The 25,504-nt window shown below is 53.1% G+C and overlaps 2 protein-coding genes across 6 annotated transcripts in view; both read left to right on the top strand.

The window, feature by feature from the left end:
* Positions 1-11,865, top strand: part of ARID3B (AT-rich interaction domain 3B) — a 35,980-nt gene extending 24,115 nt beyond the window's left edge. The window contains exons 5-9 of one of the 2 annotated variants that reach the window (XM_071754569.1): positions 2,459-2,642; positions 3,784-4,043; positions 4,251-4,508; positions 7,120-7,215; positions 7,860-11,865. In XM_071754569.1, coding sequence (XP_071610670.1) covers positions 2,459-2,642; positions 3,784-4,043; positions 4,251-4,508; positions 7,120-7,215; positions 7,860-8,023 — 962 coding nt within the window. In that variant the 3' untranslated portion in view covers positions 8,024-11,865. Of the gene's footprint in view, positions 1-2,458; positions 2,643-3,783; positions 4,044-4,250; positions 4,509-7,116; positions 7,216-7,859 lie in introns of both variants that reach the window. The other variant, XM_071754568.1, reaches the window with a different exon arrangement.
* Positions 11,866-13,783: 1,918 nt separating this feature from the next.
* CLK3 (CDC like kinase 3) lies at positions 13,784-23,111 on the top strand. 4 transcript variants are annotated; one of them, XM_071754565.1, is made up of 13 exons: positions 13,784-13,805; positions 14,590-14,738; positions 16,598-16,805; positions 19,165-19,261; positions 19,576-19,642; positions 20,257-20,373; positions 20,459-20,625; positions 20,783-20,877; positions 21,259-21,388; positions 21,854-21,936; positions 22,237-22,316; positions 22,517-22,607; positions 22,709-23,111. In XM_071754565.1, exons 2-13 carry the CDS (start codon positions 14,590-14,592, stop codon positions 22,892-22,894), a joined length of 1,470 nt encoding a protein of 489 aa, XP_071610666.1. In that variant the 5' UTR covers positions 13,784-13,805; the 3' UTR covers positions 22,895-23,111. The 4 variants fall into 4 exon arrangements, with proteins under 4 accessions (XP_071610666.1, XP_071610665.1, XP_071610668.1 ...); XM_071754564.1 differs by lacking the exon at positions 13,784-13,805 and adding an exon at positions 13,848-13,869; XM_071754567.1 differs by lacking the exon at positions 13,784-13,805 and adding an exon at positions 14,094-14,227.
* The last annotated feature ends 2,393 nt before the right edge of the window (positions 23,112-25,504 follow it).

Below are 25,504 nucleotides of genomic sequence, written 5' to 3'. Positions count from 1 at the left end.
GCTTGAGGAAGGGAAGGTGTCAAAGGGGTGGTAACATGAGGTGGGGAGGTCAGATCTTGATTGCTGTTCCTACTCCAGCTATGAGCCAGCTCTCTGGAAATACATTTAAGCTTTTATTTCTTACTGAGGTAGATAATGTTTGTCTCTTTCACAGCAGTGTTTGGATGAATTTCCTCGTGGACTTTTTCAGATGCTGAGATAGGAGAGTCTAGAGCAGAGTTAAGCTGTGTTTAGGATAAATGCAGTCTGTGAAAAGCAGGAATTTCCTTATGCTTCTCTATTAGCCCCTTGTTTCCCTGAGGAGCCTTCCCCACGACCCTTCCCTTTCACTCCCCATCTGGCCACTGTCCAAAGAGAGCTGGATGAAAGTCTTTCCAGGACAGGTTAATGCCATTCCCTAAATTGGATTGGGGAAAAGTGGGTTGCTTTGAGTGTTGTGGGGTTTCTGGAGTGGGGAAGAGGGTCTAGATGTACAGCAAAGGCTTTGTTGGCAGCACAGTGCCACTTAGGACACCCCAGAAATTGCCTTTTGAGGTGGAAAAAGCCACTCCTGGCTCTTCTTAGAGACCTTGAAGATAAATATTTCCCTGCTTTTCATTTGGGGCAGGCTGGGTGTGCCTGGCTACTGTGGCTCAGCTGATGAATGATAACTTCAGGCTGGTAACATGATCACTCCCAGCCCCCTGCGTGTCTGAAACGATGCTGTTAGCATGCTCTTAATCTTTGCAATAACACACGGGGACAAAATGGTGGCTGGGGGAAAAGTGAAGCAAAGTAAGGGCTGCATTTACACAGGCTGAGCTTTTTTGAGAAGCTGGGGCTGGGGGCAGCCAGCTAGGATGGATGGATGGATGGATGGATGGATGGATGGATGGAGCCACAGCACATTCAAACAGTTTGGAAATGTTTCTGCTCTCTCTTGTTGTGTCTGAAAGGCAGGAAAAGGGTCTGTTGCATTTGGTAAAATTACTCCTTTGTGGGCTTTTCTGGGGAGGGACAGGCAAGGGTTTGTTTATACAAGGCAAGGAAAAGAGGATATGATAGATATAAAATGACAGAGCGTGCAGACCAAGCCTGATCAGGTTGCTTTTTATGTTTTCTTACAGTTTCGGAGTTGGTAAAATTGAAGGCAGCCCTTTTAAAGCTGAAGAAGTTTTGGTTTACTCTCCAGTGTCTCATTAACCTGTGGGAATTGGTACCACGAGCTAATGCATAATAGGCTTCCAAAAGAAAAGAGGAAAAGAAAAAAAAATTACACTTACATGTATAATGAGGACATCTGCAGCACTGAGCTAACTCCTTTTCACTAAACAGAATAAAACCCATTTATAAGGGCCATAAACTGCTCTGCTGCAGGGCATTAACTGAAGCACTGCCTGATGAGCAGTGGCAGAAGCCTCCCCTGTGGGTTGCCTATTCCATAATTGTCCATTACAGCCCTTTGCAGGCTTTCCTTGAAAGGCCAGTGCTGAGCATTGTGGTAGACAGGATACTGACCTCAGTCAGGACAGCTCTTTGATCCAGGACAGTATTTCCTATGCAAAATAAAAGGTTTGCCACATCAGCATTTTTTTCCCTCCTCTTCCTCTCCTTGCCTAAACCTCATTACTTTGACCTTTTCAAACCCTGCACGCTTCATCCCTTTAAGGTGCTGCTCAAAGGGCACTATCAAGGTAAAAATCCCATTTTCTTGGCTCCCTTCACCCACAAGCTGACCAAGCTTCCTCTTGCCTCTTCCTTTTCTTGCCTCATTTTCTCTCTTCTTCCTCTTCAGAGGAAGGCTGGAGGTGTTTTCTCTGCCTGCCCTGTACTCCTAAGGGATAGGGCAGGACCTTGCTCTGGGCTCCAGAAAGTTTTGGGGTGCCTGGTGGGTCTGGCAGCTGCCCCCAGGATGCTCAGCTCCATTTTCAGTCTCTTTTTTTTTTCACCTTTTTTCCCTGTGAGGAGGGAGGACAGGGCTGAATGTCTGTGGGGGAGGGTGGTGCTCTCCAGTGTCACCCTCTTCTGTCACTGTCCCCAAGCACTACAGGATTACCAGGGAGCAAGGAATCAAATCCCAGCACCAGGAGCAGCCCCTTCCTGAGCACAAGTGATACAGATTTTATCTGAGATTGCCCTGGAAGCTGATAGAAAATGATTCCTCCTTGCTGCTCCTTCACCCCAGCATTGAGTAGTTCCCTACTTCCCCTCTTTCTACTTCAGAAGTTGCTCTTAGCTGCAGGTGATGATGTGTCTGATAATTGCTTTTGGCTACAGGAAAGGATTTTTCCCGAAAAGGACGTGCCTGTAGCTCCACTTCTCTGGCTCGTTTACTCACCCGTGGAGAGGCCTCAAGTCAGGCTACAAATAGTTGCCAGAATTTCCTATTAGAAAGAAGATCAATAGCCCCAGCCTGGCACTTTTCTTGCCTCATTTTCTCTCTGACTCCGTGTTTCCTTCCCTGCTGTGTTCCCTGCAGGAACTCCCATCAATCGGATCCCCATCATGGCAAAACAGATCCTGGATCTCTACATGCTCTACAAGCTGGTGACTGAGAAGGGGGGGCTGGTGGAAATCATCAACAAGAAGATCTGGAGGGAGATCACCAAAGGCCTTAACCTGCCCACCTCCATCACCAGTGCCGCCTTCACCCTGCGAACCCAGTACGTCTGGGAGGTCCCAAAGCAGGGATGTGAACACCAACTGAGGGCAAAAGAGGGGATGGGGTGGAAAAACAGAGACCAAGTTCCCCTCTGTGGCCAGGGAGGAGCTGATGAGCTCTATTATTTACCCCTTCTGCCCCAGGCTTGTGGTTTTCTTGTGCTGTTTCCTCTCATTTTTCTTTGCAGTGATTCTTCCTGAGCTCCTTCCCCTGCCATCCCTCTCTTCCCCATAATCCCAGTGCTAATGTGCCTTGTTCCATCTCCATCCTGTGCCTCTCTTGCCTCCTCGGGGCAAAGAGGGTCTTGCTCTGTCTGGGAAGAGCACGAGGCACAAGGAGGGGAGCGAAAGAGGAAGGGAGGGAGGGAGTGGGGCTGCTGCTTTGTGTGCATCAAGTATCAACTTGAGCATTTAGTGCTTGGTAGCACTACTAAATGGGGGAAACTTGCATTTAGCACCCACTTGCTGTGAGGATTGCATTTCTGACCTGCAGCACCTTGCACTGATTAGCCAAACAAAACAAAACAAAAAAAACCAAACAGCCAAACAAGAAAAAATGAACAAAAAGTAATCAGAGAAAGAATGGTGAAGGTAAGCTGACTAAAAAATAAACTGAGGCTACATGTGGCTGGGCTCTGGGAGTCTGCACCCAGCTCTTGGGTTTCTGGAGGGGTTTTGGAGCCCCTGGGTTGCTCCTTGGCATTTCTGCAGCCTGTGGTCCAGGCAGGCTCTTCCCCTGCAACTGTTCCCAGCATTTAGTCAGAGCACTCAGGGCTGGTACTGCCCAACACAAATTACTTGGACAAGGGTAATTCTTCCAACATCCTTCTTTGCATGAAGTGTTCCAGTCCAAGATCTTAATTCCAGTCATTTTAGACAGTGCCTTGGTTGGAAAGGAATTCTGGATGATTCTTTTCTGCCACTGTAGGTGCAGGGGTCTGTACCAGTGTGGTTCCCTGGAAACACAGAGTAAACTGAGTTTCTTTGGGAGAGCTGTGCCTCCCACCCCAACCCCCATCAAACCAAGTGTTGTCTGAGAGTTCCTGAGTGCACTGCTTGCTGCTGTAGCTGTGTTACTGTGTAGTAATTTCATGTTTTGTTGAGACACCTGCTTGAGTTTCCCTGTGCTCCCCTCTCCCCCAGGTATATGAAGTACCTGTACGCCTACGAATGTGAGAAGAAATCCCTCAGCTCACCTGCTGAGCTCCAGGCTGCCATCGATGGCAACAGGAGGGAAGGCAGGAGGCCCAGCTACAGCTCCTCTTTGTTCAGCTACTCCCCCACCACCCCGGGGCCTCCTTCCCTCCTCTCTCCCCCCAAGATTCGCTTCCCCATCATCGGCGTCGCGCCGGGCAGCGGGACCAGCAACCCCCGGGTGTCTCCAGCAGCAGCTGTCAGAAAAGGTCAGCTGCTTGTACAAAAATGCAGGGTGTGAGGTGTTTGGTTTTGGGTTTTTTTTTCCATTTTGTCCATCCAGCCTAGTTTGCACTCCAGCAGTGGGACCGGGGTGGCTCAGGGTCTACAGGATGTTTCGATGGGGGTTTCAAGCTTCGTGTGCTCACGCAAGGAAGGGCTGTGGGAGGCACTTGAGTGACTCTTCCCTTTTCCAGGTGATGGTGTCCCCCTGACTGTGTCTATGCCAAATCGTATCGCTGTACCAGTGACCTTGGCTAGCCAGCAGGCAACGGTGGCAGCAAGAACAGCCACCCTGGAGCAGCTGAGGGAGAGGCTGGAGTCGGGAGAGCCTCCAGAGAAGAAGGTCTCCCGGATGACGGAGGAGGAGCAGCGCCTGGTCCAGCAGGCTCTGCAACGCAACCTCTTCAGCATGGCAAGACAGATCCCCATGAAGGTCAAAATCAATGGCAAGGGTAAGCAGCACCTCTGGAGACACAGAAGATCTTGGCAGGGACCTGCTCCCAATCCAGGATGTCAGACAGCACAGGCTTGGTGATCTCTCTGGGTAGCAGGGAAAGGTCACCGTCGGGAAGGTGTTAAAATGAAGCTCAGAAACTGCAAGGCTAAACTGCAGCCAGCAGTTTTGTTAGGTTGTTATTCCCTTCTTCTTGATACATATCCAGCATCCTCTGAAATCCCAGCCCAAATCCAGAAACACCTTCACTGTGCTCTAAAATCTCTGCATCCAAGCTGATTAACCAGTGTGACCCATACCCATCCAAGACCCTCACTCTGAGTTGTTGACCTCCTGTGCTGATCACAGGGCTCAAGCTCTTCCCTCTGCACAGCCCCTTCCCTGGATGGGTTGTTACCAGCTCCAGTTGTCTCTGCAGCAGTTGTCCCTGTAAGGATGGGAAGCACAGGGAGTGGCTGCAATTGTTCTGAGCCACCCACCTGACACCCCTGTGTCTAATGCCTCCTCCTGTGATTCTGCAGTCAACAGGGTGATTTTAGAAGGGAAGCCCTCTCACAGGCCAGATGTTCAGCTTCTCCCTGCTCTCATCTGAGCCTCACACCAGCGTTGTGCTGCAGGGAATGATTTTCTGTCCTTCCCTGCTCTCAGGAACCCTTTTAATTGATGGTGGAGGTAAAGGCTTTTTCAATGCAGGATGATGCCCAGCTTTTAGGCATCTTTTGTCAGGTGTGGTGAGAAGACCACAAAGAGCTGGGCTTTCAGCAGGTCAGGTGATTTCTACCAACATCTGCTGCAACTTTACAGACAGCCTGGGGGCAAAGAACTCCTGGCTAGGCTGGGTTAGAAGGTCAGGTGTAAGCAGCATTCATAGCCTGGGAAGTGCACTCCTGAAATGCTTTGGAAAAGAAGGGGAGTCACCCTGGAAAGGTCACATTGTCACCATCAGAACTGTTATATACTGGCTTCAAAAGCTGATTAAGTGCTTGTCCTGGGGGCTGCACTTCACTGGGCAGCAGAGCCTCAGCAAATTTCAGTCCCAACAGCTGCTTCCTCCAAACCTTTTGATCCATTAAAATTAAAGGTCTCAGACCCCCTGATTTAATTGTACATTTTGGTTGGGAGGCACAAGGCCAGGCAAGTTTGGCCTGACTCAGAAGAAATGAAAGAGTTGTTCTTGAGGCCTTTGCTGGCAGTGCTGGTAAATGTTTTCTTCAGAGACTGAACAGAAACACAGAGCAAAGGGCAGGTTCCCCTCTGAAGCAGGAGGAGCTTCCTGCAGAGCTGGATGAGGTTGGGACTTCCCATCACAGTTCCTGACAGCTGCACACCCACCTGAATGCCACATTTACATAAACACACCAATAAAACAGCTCCCAAAATAGTGAGTAAAAGAGAATGCAAATATTATCAAGTAGTGTTCATTCTCACTGTGATTTTTTTTTCTTTCCACCCTGAACTTCCTAAATCAAAACGCTAGGAAGAGTTTTAGTCTCCACAAATATAGGTCCCTGAGGGCCCCATACTGTTTCCACCTTTGTTAGGTAACTGGAGATTAGTCTGTCCTGTCTTTCATGCCCCAGTTTTCCCAATTGCAAAATAAAAATTAACACCATGCTCTGTAAAGTGCTTTTCAGAGCTACTTTTGGAAAACACCACCTGAGGTTATCACAGCTTGAGAGCAACGCTTGGGGTAAATGTTGAGGGTGTCCTTAGCAGTCTTTACAGGACTTGCTGTCCCAGCAGACCTGAAAGGAGCTAAAAACCCTGCATTTTACATGCAGTGTGAGAACCTGAGCAGACTGTCTGCAGAATCTCTCTCTGTTTTAATAGCCCCATGCCCCAAAACCAACACAGGGGTAGCTGGTAACCATGATACAGCTGTGCAAACTCTCAGCTGCATTCACAAGAGCAGAGAAGCAAGCCCACAACCTCAGCTCCTGCTTTCAGATTGCTTAAGGTGGAAGGGGTTTGGGAGTATTGGATATTCAGCTCCCCTTAAACATGAGTTCACATGAGTTCAGTGCTCTGCACTGATGCTTTTAGAGCTGCCCAGTGCTGCCTAGAAAGTTTTCTCCAGGCTGAGGACAGGGAAAATCATGGATTCCGTGTGGAAAATCACAGATTCCACGTGGAAAGTCATGGATTACACACCTGCTCTGTAGGGGCAGGCAAGGCAAGTGGTGTTGGGTCTCTGGGCTTGTGTCCTCTCTCTCCCTCCAGCAGCCCCTGAAGCTGCTTCACCCCGAGTCCTGCTTAGGGGCAGAGGGCTGGGGGGGTGCTCCCAGGCAGCTGCAAACACAGCCACAACCCAACCCCTTTAAATCTGGCCTTGTCTTGTGTGCTTTTTGGCAGCTTTTTCTTTGGAGGGGGTGTTAGTTTGGCCCTCGAGTCTGTGTGGGGAGGGATTCAAAAATGCCAGCACGCTCCCAGCCCACGTTTGGTTCACTCCAAAGCCTTTAAACACCTTTGGAGACATAAACCAGGACTGGGAGCAGCCATGGTGTGAGGGGCCAAAAGGAGGGCTGCACACACCTCTGATCATCCTCTGGCTAGTGCAGGAACCAGGGGAGTTTCCCTCTAACTCTGAATTTCTTCTTTCTTGAAAGAAGACAAACCAGAGGCGGCGGCGGCAGCACTGAATTTGTCACCTAATGGCATTGGGAGCATTAACATGTCGGTGGAAATTAATGGCACAATTTATGCTGGTGAGAAAGAACCACTCCTGGGGATGGGTGGGAGCCAGTCCAGGACCTGGAGAGGAGGGGGGGTTCCTCCTGGGGGTGGTCTTTGCCAGAGCACGATGCACACACCCTGTCTGGCTGAGCAAGTGCAGTGGGAGATGATTCCTGTTCTCTTTGGGTTTGGGGTTTTTTTTGGTCCTGGGCAGTCAAGATTAATAACAGTTGATTTTTATAAGTGCTTTTATAAGGAGTATTATTCCTCTTTTCCTGTTGAGGAGTGGCTTTACTGAGCTTCTCCTCCTGCATCTCTGGGAAGCAGGAATCACATTCTTTGGCAAGCAAGAAAGTTGTGCAGGTTGCATTCACATGTCCTCAGACAGAGCCCATGGGATGCCTGGCACTGCAAAGGGGCTTGTGTCCTCCAGAGGTGTTGGAAGACTTGGGATCTTTCAGTCCTTTTTAAGCACAACATCCCTGTGACAGAGGCTGCCAGAACAAGTCCCTCCCCATGTCTTGGTTGTCCTTGACCCTTTGATCAGCGCCCAGGGTGTTGTTCTGGCACTGCACCTCTTTCGGCTTGGATGAGGTCTTTGGGGTTGGACAGACTGCTCTTTGCTCTGTGCCCTGTCCTTCTCCTCATCCCAGTCACTTTTCTCTGTGCCTTGCAGGAGTGCTCTTTGCCCAGAAGCCAGTGGTCCATCTCATTGCAGGCTCCAGCACCCAAAGTTCCTGCAGCAGCAGCAGCAGCAGCAGCAGCTCCCACTGCTCTCCCAGCCCTACCTCATCCCGGGGAACTCCCAGTGCAGAGCCCTCCACCAGTTGGTCTCTCTGATGGTTGGCCCAGCCTGCTGTCTCACACTGGCCTCCAGCAGCTCTTCCTCTCTGCTCTGGGCAGGGAGGGAGCCAGGAAGGAGTCACACAGATACCTCATCTCAAGGAACCTGCTTTTGTGGTTGGCCAAGGGCAAGATGATGATGTTGCTGAAACCTTTCCATGCCAGCGAGTTTTTTCTTCATCGTCTGTTTGTCCAGCCTTTTCCTTTGTTCTCCCGTTTCTTTCCTCCCTTTTGCTTTTTGTTTTTCTCCTCCTCCTCCTCCTCTTCCTCCTCCTCCCCCTCCCAGGGTTTGCTGTGTTCCTGCTTGGGGGGTGGGAGGCAGGCCTGGCGTTTTTCAATCAGGGATTGTCTCTAGGAGCTGCAGGTTGAGAGATGGCTGAGATGTCACCAAGGCAGGTGGAAAGAGATGGGGCAGGGAAACTCTTCCAACCAGTAGCCACAAGGACTCTTCCCACAAAAAACCCTCCGTGTATTGACAATCCTCAGAGCAGGTGGGGTGACCCTTGCCTTGCCCCTGGCCTCCCGTGGCTTGTGCTGCAGAAGGCCACGTGGCTGCAGAGCAGCTCAGCTTCCTTGCTTTCCTTCCACAGGCTCTGTCTTGGGCTGGTGTTTCTATGTCCTCCCCTAGAAGCTTCTGAGCCTCGTTCTCCCTCTCCGAGGTCTCAGCAAGAGGGGAAGGACTTCCTCACCACCACGTTTTTACCCATAGAAACTCTCCATCAGCTGCACCCTTCTGCTGGCTGGTGCTGGCCTTTTCCCTACAGTTGCCTTCAGGCTTTCAGCCAAGTTTTAGATCCCATTGACCTTGTCTCTCTCTCTCTCCCCTCGAGGAACTCATTCCCTGAGGTTTAGCCTGAACTGGCTTGCTGGTTTCATCCTCTGCTCCCCTTGGCACCAAAGGGATGTCCCTTAGGTTGATCCAGGCTTCCTGGAGAGACTTCTGCTGAGGTGGCTTTCAATAACCTCTGGAAGCTCTTCCCATCTCTGTGCTGAGGAAATAAGTGGTGATGTTTGAAACCTGCTCCAGTGGGGCTTGGGGGGGTGAGCAGTGTTGCAGTTCATGTGGCACAAGATCTTCAGTGGCCAGTGGGGTCCTGGTCCTCTTCAAATTGTCCCCAGTGGGGTCCTGGTCCTCTTCAAATTGTCCCCAGGCAAAAAGAAAACATTTCCCTCTCTGCTGAATGAGAGCTGTTGCTCTCCTGGGTGGGAGCAGAGAAAAGGAAATTAAGCCCTTCCTCACCCTTCACCCCCAAACCTCCAGTTGAAAGCAAACCAAGGTTGGCCAGGGCTCTCCTGTGACTCAACCTTTGTGACTCCAGGACCTCAGCTCATGCTCAGGTGGCCTCATCCTGTTCTCTGTCCTCCCCCTGGCCTTTCCCCAGCCCGGAGCTCAGGTCCAAGCACCATCCATCCTGCCCTGGTGACATCCTGCCCATCCTTCAGGCCCAAGTCAGGTTTTTTTGAGCAGATGAAATACCTCAGATATGTACTTGTTGTTAGGATTATTTGTTTGGGGTTGGTTTATTTTTAACCTTTTCAGGAAGTATTGGCATATCTTATGGCTTGTTTTTTATATGTGGTTTTACTGACATTGCGTTTGGGGGTTTTATTTTTAATTGTATCACCAAAGACAAAAAAAAAAAAGAAAAAAAAAGAAAAAAAAAAAGAAAAAAAAAAAAAGCTGAGTGAAGAAGGAGTGGCTTCCCTGTCCTCAGCCCAGCAGGAGACAAGCAGAACAGCTTTGTCCTGGGCCATGTGCCTGACACGGGAGGACAGGTAGAGATAGGAAAAGAGCAGAGGAGTGGCTGCTGGCTTAGCAGATGTGTCTTTGTTGCTGGGTGTCTCCCAGATCCCTGTCATTTTTCCAAGCTTGCCTTTAGCAGAGCTGCTCGGTGCAGCTGGGAGATGCTGCACACTCCAGGGACAGGGGTGTGTGACAGGGGGACACTTTTTTCCCCCTCCCTCAGGTGAGCAGAGCTGTTGGGAGCATTTCTCTCTGCAGGATGCTGTGCTCAGCCTCCCCTGCTCGGTCATTCCCAGAATCCAGGTTTTCCTGGGCTGCTGCTCTGCAGAGCTCCTGTTAAGGCTGGTGTAACCCATGAGTTGCACAGGAGGAAGAAGCTCCTGTGTGCCTCTCTGGTTTAGTTTCTCACTATAGCTTGAGTTATCCTGCTGCCTGGAGGTGTCAGGGCTGGCTGGGTGGGGATGCTCATGTCCCTGGGTAACTGCTGCTCCCAGAGGTGTCCCCTCTTTCCCTGTTTTTAGCTGGAGTCAGGACCACCCAGCAGGCAGGGGCAAGCCATCCAGCAGCCCTCCATGGCATTTCATCCTCCCAGGCCCAGAGAGGATTTTCCAGACTCTTGAGGCTCAATTCAGATCGGCTTTTCCCTTTTTGTTTGTTTGTTTGGTTTATTTCGGTTTTGTTTTGTTGTTTTTTTATTTTATTTGGGGGTGGGTTTGGGGGCTGTTTCCTGTGAGTGGGACTGAGGGATTTTCTTGCTTTTCTTTATGCTTTCTTCTCTGGTCCTGGGGAGCAGAGGTTAGTAATGGGTGGGTTTTGCTTATGTATCACATGCTAACATTGTGTTTTCTTGCACGGAAAGGCACTCGAATCACTGAACTGCTAAACAGCTTTGACACTACTATAGAGTATTAATGTTTATAAGCTTTACACAACTAGACTGGAAACAGACAGGGAGTAACCGATTGTTTTGTATCCAATTCAGGGAAAAAGAATCAAGTCGGGATGCGTAACAGATACCTCAGTAAAAACTAAGCTGCAACAATAAACTGGTCCTTTCCCAGTAGGTGCTGGCAAGGACCAGCCCTTCAAGACTGTGAACAGCAGCAACCTGTGAACCCCCAGCCTGGCTTTGACTCTGGCCCTCGGCTCAACCTGAGTTGTGCTGAGCTCCAGGTCTCCTGCTGAGCTCGCTGGGTTTTGGGGACAGACAGGGCTGTGGAAAGCTGCAGCAGGGAGAGGGCAGAGGGGCTGGGGAAGGGCAGGAGGGGTGGTGGGATCCCTCCTCCTCCTCCCCCCCCGGCTCCGCCTCGTTTCACTCGATTGTGTCGTACTCAGGGGTTTTGATGCTGCGGGTAGGACTGTTCCTTGTGGGAAGTGCTCTGCTTGGCAGGGTGGAAAATTCTCTCTCAAACTCCAGCGAAGGTTTTGCAGTGAGCAGCCAAAAAAAAAAAAAAAAAAATTAAAAAAAAAAAATCCAAAGCCACCCTCCCCCTTCCCATCCCCTGGCTTGCTTCCCAGCAGCCTCAATGCTTCTGCTCCAGGGGGGAGATTTGCCAGCTGGGTTTGATGCCCACTTCAGGAAAAAAAAAAACCAAATCAAAACCTAAAACAGATCCGAACCTGCTCATCCTCTTCCAGCAGATCCCAATTTGTGCTGGGAAGAAGGCACAATGATTCTGAGCTGGGAAAAGGGGGGAGAGGTTGATGGGGGGGAGGCTGCACGCTTGCTCAGCTCCCAAAGTGAATGTGAAACGTGTCACACACCAAGTCCCTTTGGCCACTGTGCATGTGTGTGCATGTGCTCCAAACGGATTGGGATCAGATGTTTTTACCAAACAGCTGCAGCAGCCTTGCTACTAGTTTTCTTACCTATTTAAAAAAAAAATAAAAATTAAAAACTTAAAAAAAAAAAATTAAAAAAAGCAACAAAAGAAAACAAACAAAAAAAAAAGAAATGTGATAGCCTAGGCGGTGGATAAATACCTCAATGTCTCCTTCCAACAAGTATCTGTATATGTTGTTGTTGGGTTTTTTCTATCTTACACGTTATCTGAATGTTTATATTCCAATAAACTTCTACCTCTTCACACAGTGACCCCCCCACGCCTCCTTTGTGGCCCTGCTCTTTCACTCAACCTTGCAGTTAACCATTCCCCACCCCCTTTTTCATCCCAGGAAAGCATTCCCGGGGGCTGGGTCAGCCCAGATGGGATCTGTGTCCTTTCCCTTTGTACCCGAGTGGGCAGGAGCTGTGGGGCTGCTCCGTGCCAGGTTGGGGTGAAATGCTGCGGTTCCAGGTCGGATGCTTCCTGGGAAACCCTCTCCCATTCGGCCTGACCACTCGGTGGGGAATTCAAGCTGCATCTGTGTTCCCAGGTGTTGCAGAAGGGCTCAGGTTGCAGCCAAACCTCTCCCTTGGGCAGGTCCCCTGTCCCCAACACCCCTCCCGTGTCACCGCCTCCTCCTCCGCACGCAGAGGCCACGCAGCACTTCCTGACAGTTCTGTCATTTACACCCCGCCTGACGCTGGTTTGGTTTTTGTTGTTTTTTTTTTGTAGCCACCCAACCAGTTCAGCCCTCGGAGTGGAGCTGATTTCCAGACCTTTTGGGGATTCCGAGGTCCCGGTGTCTCTGTCTGTGTCGTGGTTGTCGGGTGCTGGGGTGGATCTGCCCTTCCCCATCCTCCTTTTCCCAGTTCCCTGTCCCCCCTTCACCCCTCCTGCCCACACCTTGCCCCCCAGCACCAGGGGGGACCCCCACCCACATGGCAGCACAGCCCCCCCGTGCTCGGGCACATCCCAGGCAGGGGGATGGAATGCTTGGAAACAGGCAGTGCCAGATTCCCCATCCCTGGAGGGGTTTGGAAGCTGTGTGGATGTCACTCCGATGGGGTTTGGAAGCTGTGTGGATGTCGTGCCCCAGGATCCCAGAGCAGCCTGAGGAGCTGCTCGCCTTGCCCACTGGCAGAGCTGTTCCCCAGCCATGGTTCCTCCCCTCCTGCTCACCCCGGCTCCAACTTTTCCCCACTGGAGCTCAGTTGAGATGGCACAAGAGCCCTCCTGCCCTTGCCTTGCCACCAGCAGCAGGTGAGAGGAGGTCTGGGGGTGTAGGGGTCTTGTCAGACCTCGGGATTTATCCACCAGCAGCCTGAAAATCAGAGGTGGGAAGGTGCAGGTTTGGGTGCAGGAAGGTGCTGAGAAACCTGGTCTGGGGTGAGGAGGGGGCTTGGTGCCTGCACTTCGGGGAAGCCCTAAACACCTGAACCCTTGGCCGTGGTCAGAGATGGGTGGGAAGGTCACCCTAACAGCCCCCCACGCTGGTGGTACCTATTGCCCCTTGTAACCCACCATCACCACCATCACCATCACCACCATCACCACCAGCCCCATCCCCGTCCCCATCCCCGTCCCCATCACCATCACCATCACCACCACCACCACCACCACCACCATCACTACCACCATCACCACCACCACCACCACCACCATCACCATCACCACCACCATCCCCATTCCCATCCCTATCCCCATCCCCATCCCACCCTTTCCCCTCAGCCCCACAGCAGGGGACACCACCAGACCCCTCCCATCCTCGCAGCGTGGGATGTCCCCTGGTAAGAAGAATCACGGGGGTCTCACTGGTGCTGCCCCAACCTTCCATCTGCACGTTTAATTAATTAATTAATGGCAGAGTGGTCACTAATAAATCAAGGACTAATCCCTGGCTGCATGTGCGGGGCACTGGGAGCTCGTTCCTATCCATGTGGCTCCGCAGCATCCCTGGAGCAGCTTGAGGAGCAATTCCTGTCCTTGGGAGCAGGGATCAGGCTGGGAGGGGACAGTCACCTCCCTGCACCGGTGGGACAGGAGGAGCGAAGCCCCTCACCCAGCACTGCCCGGTGCCGATCACTCAAGGAACAGGAGCTGAACCTCCACGGCCACCTCCTCCCCGCTGCCACCGGGAGGTCCCGGAGGGGACAATGGAGCCTCGGGCCCGTTCGGTGCAGAGAGATTGTCCGTGGAACCCGTGGCCATAGTGAGGGTCGTCACGGTGAGGGGGGAACACAGAGGTGAGGGAGAGCGAGGTGAGGAAGGCAGAGGTGAGGATGCTGAGGGGAGGGAGGCGGCGGTGAGGAAGGTTCGGGAGTGAGAGGTTCCCGGTGAGGAGAGCCGGGAGTGTCCGGAGCACCCGGGAAACGCCGGGCAGGGGCCACCCCGGGCAGGGGTGTCCGTGTCTGTGTGGGGCCGGGGACAGGGACAGGGTCAGGGACAGCCCCGGTCCCGGCGCCGCAGGGGTTAACGCGGCCTCCGGGTCAGCGGCCGGGGCGGAGCCGCTGTGGCCGCGCCGGAAGCGGAAGCGGATCGGGAACGGAAGCGGCGGCGCTGCGGGGCCGGTGCGTCCGGTGGGTCCGGGCCGCAGCCGCCGAGGGGCGCGGAGAGGAGCGGAGCAGAGCGGCGGTGAGAGCTGCGGGGCAGCCCGGGCGAAGCGCGGCCGGGGGTGCCCGGGGAGGGGGGGGGGAGGAGCGGCCCTGCGCCCAGCCCCGCCCCGCAGCCCGTCTCGGCCGCGGCCCTGAGCTCCCCGCTGCCTCCCCCCGGGTCCCCTCCCCGGGAAACGGTGGCGGAGGGAGCGGTGGCGCTTGTCCGGGTGCTCGCAGGGGGTGCGGGGAGCGCGATCGGTAACCGCTCCCCGGGGGAGGCCTCCGGCTTTCCCACGGCCTTCGGGGGGGTCCCTGCCCGCACCCCTCAGGTGAGGGGGGGGCGTGGCCCCGTCCCCCTCTGGGCAGGCGATGGTGCGAGTGGGGCTCCTGGTGTCTCCTCAGATGCATCACTGCCGGAGGTACCGCTCCCCGGAGCCGGAGAGCTACCTGGGCCCCCGCTGGAAGAGAAGAAGGTCCCGGAGCAGGGAGTACGAGGGGAGGCTGCGGTACCCCCCCCGCAGGGATCTCTCCAGGAGGTCGCGGTCCAGAAGGTAGGAGCGGGTTTGGGCTGTGGGAATCTGAGAACCCCCCTCCTCCATCCCGCCGGCGTTTCACAGCTCTGGTTTCCGTACTGCCCATCGGCTTGGAGCCTGTAAACCCCGGGGATGGGAGTGAAGGGGTTAATGAAGCCTCTGTGCCTTCCCTCGGGCGGTTCTGCATCTGGCCAAAAGTTCTTCCTAAAGCAACAAGGGAGGGAGGGAGAGAGAACGTTGTGCCCTGGAACCACATTCCCCAGTTGTGATGCTGTGGAAGCATTAAGGCCTGGCTCTCCCCACAGCCCCACTCAGGATGCATCCCAAATCACCTTTATATAAGGACCCATTTCCTTCAGAAAGGAGCCCAGAGTCCCTAACACACCTTTCCTTATCTGGCTCAGGATTTTACCTTTTCCCTCTCTTGGTGCAGTTCCCCAGAGGCACAGGGAGGTGCTGGGAGCAGGGTGGGTGAGGGTTCTGGAGCAGAGGTGGGAGCTGGGGGGTCCTCACTGCCCTGCTCAGTGGGACCCTGTGGTTCCAGGGGATGAACAGGTGCAGCCAGAAGGGAGCAGAGTTAATCTTTAAATTTCTGAAATGCTCTGTGGATTAATTTCCCTTCAAAGCCTGGCTTTTGTTTACTTGAAGGAGACTGATTGTGAAATGCAGCTGATGCACACAGTGGGCTTTCCCAGGCTTTCATCTGGTGGGTGATGTAGGACAGATTGGGGTGGAAAAAGGCTTTTACGAGGTGAAAACCTTCTTGCCCCTTTAGTTTCAGGGCCTCTGAGCCTCCTGCAGGCTTGCTGGTCTCCCCTCTATCTCAAAAATACCCCCACAAAAGTGTGTTTGGAGATGAGTATTGATGTTGGAACAGAGCAGTGGTGGCTTGGATAGTCCTGTGGTGCCCCAGAGCCACTGCTGCATTGCCAGAGAGTCTGAAATTTAATTCCTGGCCCATCAGGGAGATGAACTCCCTGAAACAGGGCTTGTTGCTTGATGGGCTGTGATGAAACAAGGCCCGTGGTGGCAGTGCTGTTGTCAGACCAGCTGTGACAGCTGAGGGGGGCAGGATGGTCCTGCTTGGGGGGGCTGAAGCAGCCCACTGCCCAGTGGTACCATTTTGGCTGCACAGTTTAAAGAAAGTGCCCCAAAGTCACTGCCCCAGGAGGGCCCAGCAGAGGGCAGAACCTCAGCTCTGGCAGATGCTCTCAGTTCAAGCAGGGGGCATTTAGAGCTGTGCTCACAGAGTGCCTGCCTGAAACTGCCTGTGTGAGTCCAGCTGATGAATACTGACACAGGGGACCTTTGTCTGCTGTCTTCTGACCCTTCCCCATGTGGAGATGAGCTTGGCCAGAAGTTTTCCTTCCATCTCTGCAGCCCTCGATTGTTGCTAGAAGCATGGGAGCTTGGCTTTACTGCAGGGACCCAATTTTCTTCCAGCTCTTGCTAATGATCTGTGTGTGTACAGCACAGGCTTGGTGCTCTGGGGACTGCAGGGCCCCTCTGGGGTGGTGACTGCATCTCAGCTGCTGCCCTGGGGTCTCATTTTTTTTTTTTAACAACTCATGAGAATCTTTCCCAGGGGAGGAGAAACGATGTCAGACAAACGCTTGCCTATGGTGGCGGGGGGTGGCTGGGGTGAGGGAGGTGGCTCAGATGGTGGGGTGGTTTTATTCCTCCTGGCTCCTTGAAACATGGGGGTGCCACAAATTGGAAGTTTTCTCCTCCTTACCTGGGCATCGTGGCTGAGCAGCAGCGTTTGAGCCCCTGGGGAGGCTGAAGCTGGCAGTGGGGAGCAGGGGCACTCTGTTTCAGCAGGACTCTGCCTTCCCTGCTTCTCCAGGCTTAGAAACCCCTTTCCCTTTGTGCTGCAGCCACGAGAGGATGCCTTACCACAGGAGGTACAGGCGGGACAGCGATGCCTACAGGTTTGAAGACAGAAGCCCATCCTTTGGAGAGGAATATTACTCCACCCGCTCACGGAACTGGCGGCGATCCAGAGGCAGGGAGCAGCACAGGCCCAGGAAGTACCAGCACCACTGTCGGAAACGCAGGACCAGGTCTTGTAGCAGCACCTCCTCGGTGAGTAGCATCCAGAACGAGTTCAGGGCTGTTGAGGGTTTTTAACTGCTTTTACCTCCTTTCAGCTCTGGCTGCTCTGGGTGAGTACCTCTGATCCCGTCGTTGCGTGTGCGTTTGTGGAACGTGCAGTCCAAACTTTGTGTCTCCATCAGTGGAAAGTGTTTGTGGCTATTGGTTCTGCCTAGTCCAGCCCTCGTAGCCTTAACACGTGAGGAGACTGAGCTGTGTTCTTCACAGAGGGGATCAGGGAAAGCTTCCAATGGCACAGCCCTGCTGGGCTCAGGAGGAAGAGCCTTGGCCATGGGCCAGCCCGGCTGCTGGGCTGGGGTGTTGTTGGGGTTTAAGCCACAGCCAGGGCTTTGCTTCTGCACCCTGCTGCTCGCCGAGGGGGTTGGTATGCAGCAGTGGGATGGAGCTGCAGGCAGGGGGGTGTGACTGTGTGCAGGATCCCCTGCCAGATGGGATCCATCAGCCTGGTGCTCCGGAGTCGTTAGCCCGGTGGTGATTAACCCCTGTCCTGCTGTACTCAGATGAAGGCTTCCGCCTCCTGAGGATACACACATGACCTCTTTGCTTCTTTACACACAAGTATCCTTGGGATTCCAGCTGCTTTGAAAACTTCCCAGTTTTCCACCCTGAAACATAATACTCCTTCCAAGGGTTAACAGGGAATATTTGGAGCTGGGTGGGGAGGCTGGTGCCAGGACCAGGAGTACCCTGGATGTGGTGTGAGGTATCGGACCAAATGCTGCTGCTTCTGTCCTGTAAGGAGCACTCTGTTTGTTTGTTGCTTCTAAATGCAGTGCCAGCTAAATGACCGAGCCCTGATGCCTGCAGTTAGAGCAGGGATCTCTGCATGGCTGGGAACTCCTGGCAGTCTCTTGCTTTCCTCCTTTTATTTCTTTCCAGTTGACTTTTTAGTCTGAGAAAGAGCCAGGGTTAGGATGGGAACCCTCCAGCGCGGTTTGCGTGTGTGGGGGGTGGGGGTGAGAAGGGGCCGTGCAGGCTGGGGCTGGCCTGAGCTCCACCCTCTGAAGTCTCCCAGCTGTCTCAACTCTCCCTTCTACCTTCTCCTTCGTTTCAGCTGATTTTTTGAGGTTGGTGGCAGCTCATTATTTCAGAACAGCTGTGGGGGGAGGTGAGGGGCGATGGAAGCTCAAGTATGGAAACACAGAGCTTTGCATTAATTTCTTTGGCTGTAGAGATTTTTAAGGCTGAATGGAAAGAGATGAGGAGTTAGGGCAGCTCACTTTGTGGACCCCCAGGTCCTTTCAGGAACATTGGGATGGTTTTCCAGTAGAAGCTGGCAGTAGCAGGGCTGAAGGTGACCTCACGCCTTAAGCGGATGCCTGGAGCGGAGCGAAACGCTCCCTGGGGATTCCTTGAACTGTCCTGTTCCTAAAAACCTCCCGTGCTTAAAAATGCATCCTGAGGCCGAAATGCAACAGCAGCCAGTCGGGCGTATGGATTTGGATCAGCAGGGTGGCTGGTTCTGTCAAGGAGGGAAGGGCTGGCTTGAAGCCAGGGCAGGACACGGCTCCGGGGAGCTGATGGTGTGAGGTGCCCAGGAGCAGGGAGCGAGGGCTACTCTGGCTTCTACTGGACAGCTTGTCCAACCTGACAGCTTGTGCTCCCTTCCTCCCGTGTGCCAGCAGAGACAACCAGGTTCTTGTGGCAAAGCCCTCCTCCTTCTCCTGCCTCTGGCAGCACCCTCTGGTGCTGTGGGGGAAGCCACTGTTCCGTGGGGAACGGTGGTGCCAAGCCAAGCCAAGCCACCCAGAGCTTCCCACCCCCTGCTTCCCTGCAGGGAAGAGAGAGGGCATTTTCTTTGTGGAGGCTGTTAGAATCATAGAGTCATAAGAATTATAGAATGGGCTGGGTTGGAAGGGACCTCAGAAATCATCAAGCCCAACCCTTGATCCACTTCCCCCGTGGTTCCCAGCCCATGGCACTGAGTGCCACATCCAGTCTCTTTTTAAATATCTCCAGGGACGGAGAATCCACCACTTCCCTGGGCAGCCCGTTAATTATAATTAATTAGTAAATTAATTATAATTAATTAATACATAAAAATAACAATTAGCCCCTTAGCTAACGAGAGAGCTTTCTTTGACGTACCTGTAGCTGTTGATGACTTTTTTCTGTTTTGCAAGTTAGTTTTGTGTCTTGACGTGTCCCTTGCAATATATCCCTATCGTTATATATGCTGTGTGCCTTATGAAATGCTGGGATCTGGAAAATCCAACAACCACCGACGGCACCCTCGTCCTCTCCACCTTTGAATGACAACCCAATCGTGCCTCCGGACCCGCCCGCGGGGCGCTGGGCCGTGTGCTGCCGCGGGGGGCGGTGCGTACAGAGGAGCCCGCAGAGCAGTAAGCGCAGCAGCAGGAGCGTGGAGGATGACAAGGAAGGCCACCTGGTGTGCAGGATCGGCGATTGGCTCCAGGAGCGATGTACAGCCACCTTTTCGTAAAACTTTACCTCTCTACTTCCTATCCCCGTGTTTAGAGACCAGATCTCTCTCATTGTACTGCGAGGGGGGTCTCTAAAGTGTTTTTATTGCTTATAAACGGAGCGCGCAAGTAAATTGCCTGAGGCAGACGATAGAGTTTATAAAGAGTGTAGCAGTGAGAGACTTTTTTAAAAAAAATTTTTTTTAAATTTTTTTTTTTTGTATTGCTTTGCCGTTTTATCGCTGTGAGATTTGCAGGACCTCAGCTCCGGCCAAGCCTCTGAAGTTCACATCCACTCCTGTTTTCTCTCCTAGATGAAATTGTCGGCAGCCTTGGCGAAGGCACTTTTGGCAAAGTGGTGGAGTGTGTGGACCACGCCAGGTGAGTGTCCTTCCCTTCCAGGTGAGGGAAGGGACATTGCCTGTTCCTGGTGCAGGCAGCTCACAAGCCTGGCAGGATTGACACCACCTGTTTTATACTTGGGCCTGGGACTTCACTGGATGAAACTGCTGTCACACTGTCGCTCCTGTAGAAGTTATTCCAGTGTTGCTCCTGTAGAAGTTATTTCAGAAGAAAGGGAAAGCAGAAAGGGGCTTGCTTCACACCTCAGCCCCCCTCAGTCTGCAGTCTTCCCTGTTAAGGGAAGCAGGGGAGTGTGTTTAGGGACTGAAGCCCTTTTACAGCCCTGCTGTAAAAGCAGTGACCTCCAGCCGAGGGATGGGCCAAGGGAAAGTTACCTCTTAATCTGCTGGGATATTTGTCTTTTTTTGTTTAACCTCTCCTGTGAATACACTTGACCCCTGGCTCTTCCTGACCTCTCTCTCTTCCAGACCCCTGTTTGGCTCTGAGCCACAGGGTCAGCTTGGTCTAGGAGCTGCTGGGCCTCCCCAAGAAATCTCTCCAGCATGGTTGGGGAGGGGAGGGGGATGCTAGAGGATGTGTGTACATAGGCTTTTACTCCTGTTCCATCCTTTTTTTCCTCTTCCTTTTTACAGAGGCAAATCACAGGTGGCACTGAAAATCATAAAAAATGTTGGAAAGTACCGAGAAGCAGCCAGGCTGGAAATTAACGTCCTGAAAAAAATCAAAGAGAAGGACAAAGAGAACAAATTGTAAGTTCCCTCTGGAAGTGGGAGAAGGACTGTTCTGCTGAGTACCCTGACCATGGTTAATTCTGGTGTCTTCCTCTCTGCACAGCTTGTGTGTCCTGATGTCAGACTGGTTCAACTTCCACGGCCACATGTGCATTGCTTTTGAGCTTCTGGGCAAGAACACTTTTGAGTTCCTGAAGGAGAATAACTTCCAGCCATACCCTCTCCCTCAGATCCGGCACATGGCCTACCAGCTCTGCCATGCCTTGAGATGTGAGTCACCCAGGCACAGCCTCACTTGGCCACTGTGGCTCCCTGGACGGGTTGGGAGGGAGCTGAGGAGTTGCCTTGGCTGAAGGTTCTGTGGGTCCCCCAGTGTCTGGTTCTTACCTGCATTTTTTTCCCTCTTTCCTTTTTGCCACCTGTGCAGTTTTACATGACAACCAGCTGACTCACACCGACCTCAAGCCAGAAAACATCTTGTTTGTCAACTCGGATTTTGACACCCTCTACAATGAGAACAAGGTGGGTTCTGTCCAAAAGAGAAGTGAATAGACCAGGAATAGCAGTAGCCTGCCTTTCCCTCCCTGCAGAAATGGGATCCTCCCTGTTCCATGTATGCCCCACAGGGCCTTCCTTACAAGCCTGGTTAGTGGGAACAAACTGGAGGTTGGGCCTCTTCTTTCTTGAGCAGCAAAACTGCCTCAGTGACTCCAATCTGGGGAGCATTCAGCAGCTTTCCGTGACACTCACCTGAGATGTCAAGAGCTCAGAGCTTTGCAGCTCTAATCCTTCCGATTACCAGTGCAGGTGTAGCAGTTCTGAGGTCAGAGGGCTCCTGTCCAAGCCCAGCTTAATCCAGAACCAGCTACGAGAAGCACCTAAGGTCTTGTGGCTTGCTTGCAGAGCTGTGAGGAGAAATCCATCCGGAACACGAGCATCCGCGTGGCAGACTTTGGGAGCGCGACGTTTGACCACGAGCACCACACCACCATTGTGGCCACACGCCACTACCGGCCCCCAGAAGTGATTCTGGGTGAGTGCTGCTGGGCCTTGGGGAGCCTCAGGTGGGTGGAGAAGATGATGTGGCAGGGACGTTGGAGGGTGACGCTGTCTGGAGGAAAAGCAGCTTGAGAGCGCTCTGGTTCTGCCTTGTGGCTTGGGAACAAGCTGTGGTGCTGACCCGGAGGGCCTAAAGATTCTTGGTTTTATGGAAGGTAATGACAGGGAGTGCAGGCCCTGGAGCTGGAGCTGAGGGAGTGGAGGGAAGCCTGAGGAACTCGGGCAGTGAGCAGATTGGCTCTCGGGGAAGATGGTGTCAGCATCAGCTGAAAGAAACAGAGTCACCTGGGGGGGTGTGAGTCCTCTAGCAGCCCCAGGAGGTGCTTGGCTTAACTTCTAGTTCTGTCTTCGTGTAATCCTGGCAGTTTCAGGAAGGAACAAGCAGAAATCTCGTGGGGGACTTGTTGGGAGCACCCAGTGAACTTGCTTCTCTTTGCAGAGCTGGGCTGGGCACAGCCTTGTGATGTCTGGAGCACTGGCTGCATCCTGTTTGAGTATTACCGAGGCTTCACGCTCTTCCAGGTACGGCCCTTGCACGAGGCACTGCTGTGCCCTACAGCCCCTGCTTGAAGGGAAAGGCAGGGGGGGCACCAGAAATTAGAAGCAGAGTTTGAAAATAAGCCCAGGAGACTGAGGGTTTGAGGGCTCATGCTGGAAGGAGAAGGTTCAGACCTTTCTTCACTCTGTGGAGAACAGAAAAAATCCAGAGAGGAAATAGGAGCTGTATCACCCCTGCTGGAGGCTTCTCTTCCTCTTGATGCCCCCTTTGTCATCAAACCTCCAAGTTCTGAATTAAGGCATCGTTGCTGTTTTCCTTTGCAGACCCATGAGAATCGTGAGCATCTTGTCATGATGGAAAAAATCCTTGGGCCAATTCCATCTCACATGATCCACAAAACTCGGTAAGAACCTCTCCCTGTGCTGAGACAGGCCAGGATGTTTCCCTGGATACCAATCCTCTGCCTTTGCAGTGGGTCTCACCCCGGTGGGTGCAGCTTTGCTGGGAGGGCTGTGGGTGGGCCTGATGGTTGTTGGGTTTAGGGGCAGAAATCGCAGGGTTAGGTGACTTGTTGCACTGCTGACCACCACCTTTCCTCTCCAGGAAGCAAAAGTATTTTCACAATGGGAACCTGGTGTGGGATGAGAACACTTCTGATGGGAGATACGTCCAAGAGAACTGCAAACCTCTGCGGGTAGGTGCTGCTGGAGAGTTGGCTGCCTTGGGGTTCCCTTCCCTTCGCAACAGGAGGGCTCCAGTCCCTGCACCCTTCTCTCTGACCCCCTGCTCTTTCAGACGTACATGCTGCACGACTCCCTGGAGCACGCCCAGCTCTTTGACCTGATGAGGAGGATGTTGGAATTCGACCCTTCCCGTCGGATCACGTTTTCAGAAGCCCTCCTGCATCCCTTCTTTGCTGGGCTCTCGGCAGAGGAAAGGATGCTGTGTGGGAGAGGTGCCAGCAGGGACCTCAGCAGATGACAGCGGGGCGGGGGCTGTGCCTGCTGCTGGATTTGTACAGACGGGAGGGGTCTGGGCTCTGCGGGTCAGCCCCCAGCACTCTCTGAGCTGGGAGGGGCTGGGGCCCTGCACCAAGGACTCTGGGGAGGAGAAGGGGAAGAACAGCTACGTTGGGAAGCACAGATTTGTTTATTTATATGTTGTAAAGTTAAAATAAAGTGTTTCTTATTGTTTGATACTTCCGGCGTGGGCAGGCCTAGGGTTCTCCTGCTCCTGACTTGTGAACAAAGGAAGATGGTGAAAAATTTTAACTGAAAAACACAGTGGCAGGAAATGTTTGCTGCACTGGAGGGCTGAAAGTGAAAGGGAGTGAAAGGGCTCTCCCTGGCTTCTCTGAGCAGCACAGAGCAGCAGGAAGGCTGAGAGCAGACAAAGAAAGAGCTGCACAGGGATAGCACACATGAACAGTCGCACTTTATTTCAGGGTGTTCCCCAGAGGGCAGGAATTGGTCGTTACAAACAGTGGGTCACAAATGGAGCATCAAGCAGTGACACAGTGCAGTGATCTTCACATGTGAGTGACCCCAGCAGCACCCGCGGGCAGTTCCTATGATGGTGGTGAAGGTTTTGGGGGGGGGAGGGTTAGAAACTATCTCAAACACAGCTAAAAATAAAGGTTGCATTTGAATTAATGCTGGCAATAGAGGTCAAGGGGAGAAGAAAGGCCACAGACCTTTTTCTGGGCCTCAAAAGTGCTCCAGTGGAGCTCACACCTGCACAGAAGCTGCACATCACAGGGGTGAGGCCTGTACCTCCTCAAGTCAGCCTCTGTTTCTGAAGGAAAGCACAGCCCAAGCTCCACAGCTCATCACAGCTCCAGAAAGGGAGCACCTTAACTTTTACTGTGCTAAACACAGCCCAGAGCTGCTGGCTGGGCCTGAAATGCTCCAGGCAGGTAGGGGCTGGAAGTCCCTCTCCTTACCAGAGGGTTTGTACCCTCTGGCTGTGCAACATTTTTTTTTTTTTTTAACTTAAGGAACCCCTATTACTGCAGGGCTGGCAATGCACAAGGCCTACCTAGAGCTGTGTGACTGCCCCCCCTGCAAAAAAAAAACCCCATCTTTACTTGGGTCAGTGCCTTCCTGGGTACATAACTTCAGGCAGTGGCACAGCAGCAGCAGGGCAGAAAAGGTACCTTGGAGATTGCTACACTGCTGGGTGCACACAATCCACAGTTCACCAGCCAGACCCAGAGAAGGGGAGGAAAAGCTGCAGCCTGGCTGAAGGAAAGCAGACATTGGAACAGCAGATTCTCAAGTATCTTAAGTGAAAAAAAAGGGGGGGAGCTAAAGCTAACACTGTACTACAGCAACATCCACCTCTGTATCCCAGCTGCTGCCCCTCTGTTTGGCTGAGGCTGAGACAGCCAAAATAAGGAGAAAAGCAGAGGGCAGCCTCCTGTTTGTATTTTCAATACCCAGCCCAGTTGCCATCCCTTCCCAGGGAGTCTGAGTCAGAACCACAACTTGTTCAATACACTAGAGCTGAAATGTGGTTCCCCTGAGGCAGGGGAGCTACAGCTTTGCCCTTCCCAAGGGACAGGAGCTGCTGGAGCCTGGCAGTCACCCAGCTGCTCCAGGAGTGCTGAGCCTCCAGCCACGGGGGAGAGAGAAGCTCGAGGGGAGTCAGTGGTCCAGACACCTGGAGGAGCAGAGCCCCCCCTGTCCTGCTGAGGTAGATACACTTGGTTTTTGTTCAAAGCAGGCAGGAGAGACACATCCCCTGCAGGTTGCTGCCAGGGGCCGGGCAGAGCACAGCAACAGAGCAGCTAGGGCAGCAGCTTCCCCTGTCCCTGCACCTCAGCCTCAGAAGGGATCCAGCTCCCCTTGGGGAAAAAAAGCCCCTTCTGAAGCACTGAAGTGCTCCCTGCTGCCAGCAGAGGGGCTGGGAAGGGGTTAGGCAGCTGCTGGAGCTCTGGGCACAGGTCAGGTGCCAGAAGAGCAGCAGAGCATCAGGCACCACCCGTGCCCAGGGCATCAGGAGCAAGCAAGAAGCTGAGCACCTCGTGCTACCCTGGAGCAGCCACTGTGCACAAAGCACTGATGGCTCCTTGGCTTGTTCCTGCCCTAAAAACTGCACCAAGGTTCCACTGGGACAACACAGTGAAAGCAGCAACCTGGGACAGCTCCTCTCTGGTGATTCAGACCAGAACCTCATGCTGTACCCCTCCAGGAGGGCAGCAGCTCCATCTCCTGCAGGCAAACAGGACTGTGCTGTGTAAGCTGAGGTGCCAAGCCCTTCCTCAAGCTGGTTTCCAGACATGGGTGCAAAGACAAGCCCACCCTAGCTGCAGGCTTGGAGCCCAAAGGGAACAAATGGATCCATTACCTACTTCCCAAACCAGACTGAGTGCAGGAGGTGTGCTGGAAGTACTGTGGGAACTCACCCAAACATCACCTGGCCCAGAAAGCAACCAAGAGTGACACTGCCCTGCTCCACTGTGCTTTCCCTGATTCAGCCACTCACTGGGCCAGGAAAAAAAAAAAAAAAAAAAAAAAGGAAAAGAACCCCCAAACCTCCAAACAACTATCCTGGAAATGTTCTTTCCCAAAACACCCTTCTCCTAACCCA

The sequence above is a fragment of the Heliangelus exortis genome, chromosome 11 (genome assembly GCF_036169615.1).
Source record: "Heliangelus exortis chromosome 11, bHelExo1.hap1, whole genome shotgun sequence".
NCBI lineage: Eukaryota > Metazoa > Chordata > Aves > Apodiformes > Trochilidae > Heliangelus > Heliangelus exortis.
This window is presented reverse-complemented; position numbering and strand designations above follow the sequence as displayed.

What these genes read in the sequence shown, in the direction of transcription:
- CLK3 (XM_071754565.1), top strand. Translation starts at nt 14,590, where the DNA reads ATGCATCACTGCCGGAGGTACCGCTCCCCGGAGCCGGAGAGCTACCTG. An exon ending in GAGTGTGTGGACCACGCCAG is followed by an intron (nt 19,643 to 20,256) that starts GTGAGTGTCCTT and finishes TCCTTTTTACAG; the next exon opens with AGGCAAATCACAGGTGGCAC. An exon ending in GCCCCCAGAAGTGATTCTGG is followed by an intron (nt 21,389 to 21,853) that starts GTGAGTGCTGCT and finishes TTCTCTTTGCAG; the next exon opens with AGCTGGGCTGGGCACAGCCT.